This window comes from Penaeus vannamei, chromosome 5, assembly GCF_042767895.1.
Source record: "Penaeus vannamei isolate JL-2024 chromosome 5, ASM4276789v1, whole genome shotgun sequence".
NCBI classification, from domain to species: Eukaryota; Metazoa; Arthropoda; class Malacostraca; order Decapoda; family Penaeidae; genus Penaeus; species Penaeus vannamei.
The window spans coordinates 41,211,726-41,216,725 of NC_091553.1; the positions used below are offsets into that span (position 1 = coordinate 41,211,726).

Consider the following 5,000-nt stretch of genomic DNA (forward strand, 5'->3'; position numbering starts at 1 on the left):
AATTATTATAATGATAAGTTGGTGAGACAGGTAGTACTCGTGATTGGCTCATTGTTGGCTTAGTACTAGTAGAGCCATCAATTTGTCAAGGCATTTAATAATCATGCCATCCCTGGTGGCATCAGGTTCACAAAACTTTACATCATTTCCTGTGAAACAGCTTCATGTTCAATAAAAAGAAAAAAAAAAATTGCCATTTGTGCTCATGGTACCAAATAAGTCTTACGATAATGAGAATTGACATAAAAAGTTGATAAATTACCCATTAAAAAATTTAATAAATAATAATAATAACTGATGCATTTCTTCTTAACAACAATACCTAGCCATAATACATCAAAAATATGCTCCCAGGAATTATGTCTTTCACAACGGGGATTTGCCCACATTATACCAAGCTACAGTCAGCCACTCTTGTGAGAAAATAAAAACATGGGAAATATTTTTACCCTGCTCTCTATTAATAGGTCAATAATCCAAAATTATAATTGGTTTCCAAATCTTAACACAAACCTAAAATTTGCTAATCAATAATGCTCTTCAATGTGTACTTCTTTGCTGTGGCTGAACCATCACATCTCAGATAGTGGGTAACTTCTTAAAATTTCTTTAGTAAAAGACTAAAAGATTCCCATTATATATTTATTAATGACTAAGTACATACGAACTGTCTTATCACAGACATTTCTTAGAAAAAAGTGGACGAAACTCATGTTTACTAAACAAACATGAATAGCATTTTATTTGACATATTTTCCATATAACAGAGAAAAGTTCATCTCTTCACTATAGACGAAAATGAAGAAAAAATCACATACATCTATTATTATCACAAACCATTTCATACAGACTCCAATATTCATACACTATCCTTCTTCAAGGATTAACTTAACACTATTGCACTGGCAGTAAAGTGTGTCAAAATCAATTTCATCTTTAAAATATGCTTACATAAGCTATCAATAATAATCTATAATGTAAAATTTTGATTACATGACAGGAAAGCAATTTATTTATATATTATTTTTTTGAAATTAGTATTTCCATGGTATTCTTTGTGGCCCCACAATATCTAAACAGCTAGTAAGTTTATTTCTGTTTGTCTGTTCAAGTTCATTTGCATACATGCATGTGTTGTTGGGGTGGTGAAAATATGTAAGTGGGTAACAGATTATTTGATTTTAAGTTTGTGTGTGTTTCTTGCTTAAAATTGTGTGTACTTGTGTTTCCTTGTGTGTAATTGCCAAGCAATTTGAAGTTTGTAGTACAATGTCCCTATCTAATGATGATTCAAAATGTTCTGTACTTTAGAATGGTACAAAAGTGGTGCAAAAGCGCTATGCATATAGCAGAAAGCATTTTGTAGGAACGTTTTTTTTTGTATTTTAAATTCTAACTTTTATTTGGGCTATTAACATGTAATGTGATACCCTCTCATAATACTGGGAAGTAGCAGCATGTTGTAACTCCCAATCAGCCATGCAATCTTGAGGGTAAACAACCAATAATCTGTGTTGCTAGTGTTTTACAAATATTGTATTGAGTAACCTTGCCTAAATACAGGCAGCTTTAAGTGCTCTGAGCATGTTAAGCTACAATAGGTGTTGTTAATGTCTTTCTGGATGAAGACATTTTAAGCTTACACTGGCTTCATCAGAACATAAACCTTATCATAAGTCACATAGCTTCTGCACTTTATCAAATATCAACTGTGGAGGTTTAACAAAAAAGGAGAAAGGAAGAAACATAAATGTGCATAAAAACTGCACCTACCATAATAAATACACATAATTATATAAAAAAATTCATAATAAAATATATGTATATAAAAATACACAAAAATGGTATACTAAGATATATACATAACAAAGACACAAATATGAAGAACTTTATAGACAAAAATAGATGACGGCTGTAAACTTCAATAATCATAAATCATTTGAAGTGTACTAGTATCAAATTAAAGACAATAGGTAACTGAGCTTAATTGATCAATTAGACTTATTTTAGCACTATATAAAGGAATTGTCTAAATATGAAACAGCAGATGTGACCACTTCTCATATAAATTCAGAAAAAAAAAACAACAACAGATATCTGCTGAATCACAAAATCCTTTGGAATCATTTTAAAACTTAATATATAGCAATTTCATCGTTCCTCAGGAGTAAGCCTTCTCAATAACATATCACTCAAATGACAATATCTAAAGCAAAACATGCACTGTTATTTTTGTTGTACCAGTATTATAAAAGTCATTGTATATCTGGTCTGGCTGCACATTCATAACAGATCTCAGGGCAGTATTCATGAAAGATCATAAGCTTCAAAATGTCTTTGACATGAAAAACATATTTGACTCCAAGATTTTGTCTAGGACTCCTCACTATAATGTCCTTGACACCCAACTTTTTGTCTATGATTCAGATCTGGATGTTTTCCACACAAGTCAAAGACTTTTTTGGACAACCTTTACATTTGTCAAAGAAAATTCTATGACCTTTTGTGAACACTGACCTAGGTGCCTGAAACTTCACCATTGCATCTTTTGTCTAATCACAATCACTGCCTTTTGAAGGGATAGATAACATGGAAGATGCAACAGCATTTTCAATAATCTACAGTGAAGGAATTAAGTAGTTAAAAGTGATATCATATTACCTAATATTGTAGAAGTCACCTTTATTCTGAGGTAGGGTACACTTCTGATTATCTGGATGAAATGCTTCTGGTAATTATAAGTTCTTGAGGTATCTTGAATAAGCATCATTTACCATTATAGTCTCAAATATGTTTATCTGTGTAAGCACCAGTCACCCTGAGCTTGTCAGGGGAGTAATGTTGCCTCCCTCATTCACAGAGATGGCAGCTCTTCCTAGGTCTTTGTAATTCTATATTGCTGAATATCACTACATATCCCAGTTATTAGCATCATAGTGTAAATAATCACTCATTACCTTCTAACTTTAGAAGTAAAGCTAATTTGTGAACAACTATGATCCATTACACAGTTTCTGGATTTCATCCTGTACACATTACAATGCATAATATAACAAAAATATATGTATTTGTATATATATTTTTTCTATTCTTATATATTTTCTTATTAAAACTATAATGGTTAAAGTATCAAAAGATATACAATGTGCAACAAATTATCATACTCATTTTTGTTGTCAACAGGTAAAATTTTCAGCAAATTTAAACTATTACAAACCATATATAAAATAAAACATTTAAATAACTTTCATTACATTTAGTATAAGATCATGATTAACTCAGGTACTGCCAATAAATGTGACTGTCATAACTGCTGCTAATACTTCCAATATTCAATAATTCAAAGATCAATAGATCCTTTCAGGGAAATTTTCCCCCAGAATATTTCCTGCCCCTAGTTCATGTTTCCATATCACCATATCCAGTTTTCTTTTCCCAAAATTTGATTTGCAACATGGCTAAATTCAGGTTGGCTTCATGCTGTGCTCTCTGCCATTCATGAGCTTCCCTTTGTTGCTGGTATCGTTCCTGAAGTGTTTTCCTCTCCAGTCTTAAATTTTCTATTGACAATTGTGCTTGTTGCATTTGCAACTGAGCTAATAAGATATCTTGATCACATAACTGATCCATTTTTTGTTTTCTTGTTCGCCTTGAAGGTCCTATGTTGGCAGTTAAGTCAGCATTTGGCTTTTCATAATAAGAGGGCTGGTCACAGTTCTGGGAGGTGTCAGAAGCAGATGACTGACTGGTCTGAAAATTCTCCATTCTGATATTGGAGTTTGTTGTTGCTGAGGCTTCTGGCATTAAACAATCTGGCACTATATCTTGTGGATCTACCACAACATTCTTCACATCATCATCTGAAAATTTAGAACAAGCAAGTAAGGAAATAAGTAAAGAAAACCCATGAAATTGCAAATATAAAGAGAAAAGAGGTATTCCATTAGTGTCTATAATGTTCCACCTACATGATTTATCAATTTGTGCTGGGAAGGCATGGCAGACTTGCCATGTCCACTGTGACTTTAGTTTATTCATTGTTTATGTATAGATGGCTTGACAAATACCTATTCATCAAGGAGCTAATTACTTATTTCTTATTACTATCATTATTGCTATTTTCATCAACATTATGATGCCAATAATGATAAAAGCATCAATATTACTAAAAAAATATTTTTTTTCATAAAAATTCAAGGAATGGATCTATCAGGTGAAGTTATTCTGGGTCTACTACTTCAAAATTTATTAGAAAGAAGTTATCCTGAGGGATTTAGATGAATACTTCTTTTCCTTATATTTTCTTTCCTCTTCTAACTCTATCTAGCCTAATCTTAGCAGTTAAATTTGATTTCAGTATTCATACACACTTCAATATCAATTTTGGTTTTATTTCTATTTGTTATTTAATATTGTAAACATGGGACTTTTTAAAACGATTTTGGAAGGCAATCATATATATAAAATATTCTAAGAAAAACAATTTAAATATGCAATGGCAACCTACACCTTTGATGCACCATCACTGACATTTTACAAATATAATCATACACATGACACACTGTAACATTCAACAAGTGCTTTTCTAATATCTCTCTCACAATATATCCTAACCATCAACAGTGCAAACTCGGACATGACTTGGATAACATTGCTTTAAAGTACCTACATGGGCTGATGACATTCAGCACTGCTTCCACTTCTGGTGTCACAGCTGAACCAATGCTTCTATTGTCTTCAGATCCTTCTCTTGTTCGATCACTGAAACAAGGTGATGGGATTGATACACTTTTGAGACATTTTATTACCAATTTCAGACCATACAACAATATTCATAAACTGATTTTTTTATACATGACCATTTCTGGTTCTATACAAATTATTGCAAATTTATGTAGACTACATAATAAACATTCCATGGGTCAATAACATGACTAACACAAATAGGTTTTAACCCCCATGCACCATATACCTATCTTTACCTGAGGCAGAAATCCATG

The 5,000-nt window shown here is 32.0% G+C and overlaps 1 protein-coding gene across 1 annotated transcript in view; it reads right to left on the bottom strand.

Moving 5' to 3' along the window:
• Positions 1-628: 628 nt before the first annotated feature.
• The window catches only part of LOC113804990 (myb/SANT-like DNA-binding domain-containing protein 3), a 6,003-nt gene continuing 1,631 nt past the window's right edge, over positions 629-5,000 (bottom strand). The window contains exons 2-3 of the mRNA XM_027355905.2: positions 4,670-4,761; positions 629-3,860 (exon numbers count right to left, since the gene is read on the bottom strand). Coding sequence (XP_027211706.1) covers positions 3,400-3,860; positions 4,670-4,761 — 553 coding nt within the window. The 3' untranslated portion in view covers positions 629-3,399. The remainder of the gene's footprint in view (positions 3,861-4,669; positions 4,762-5,000) is intronic.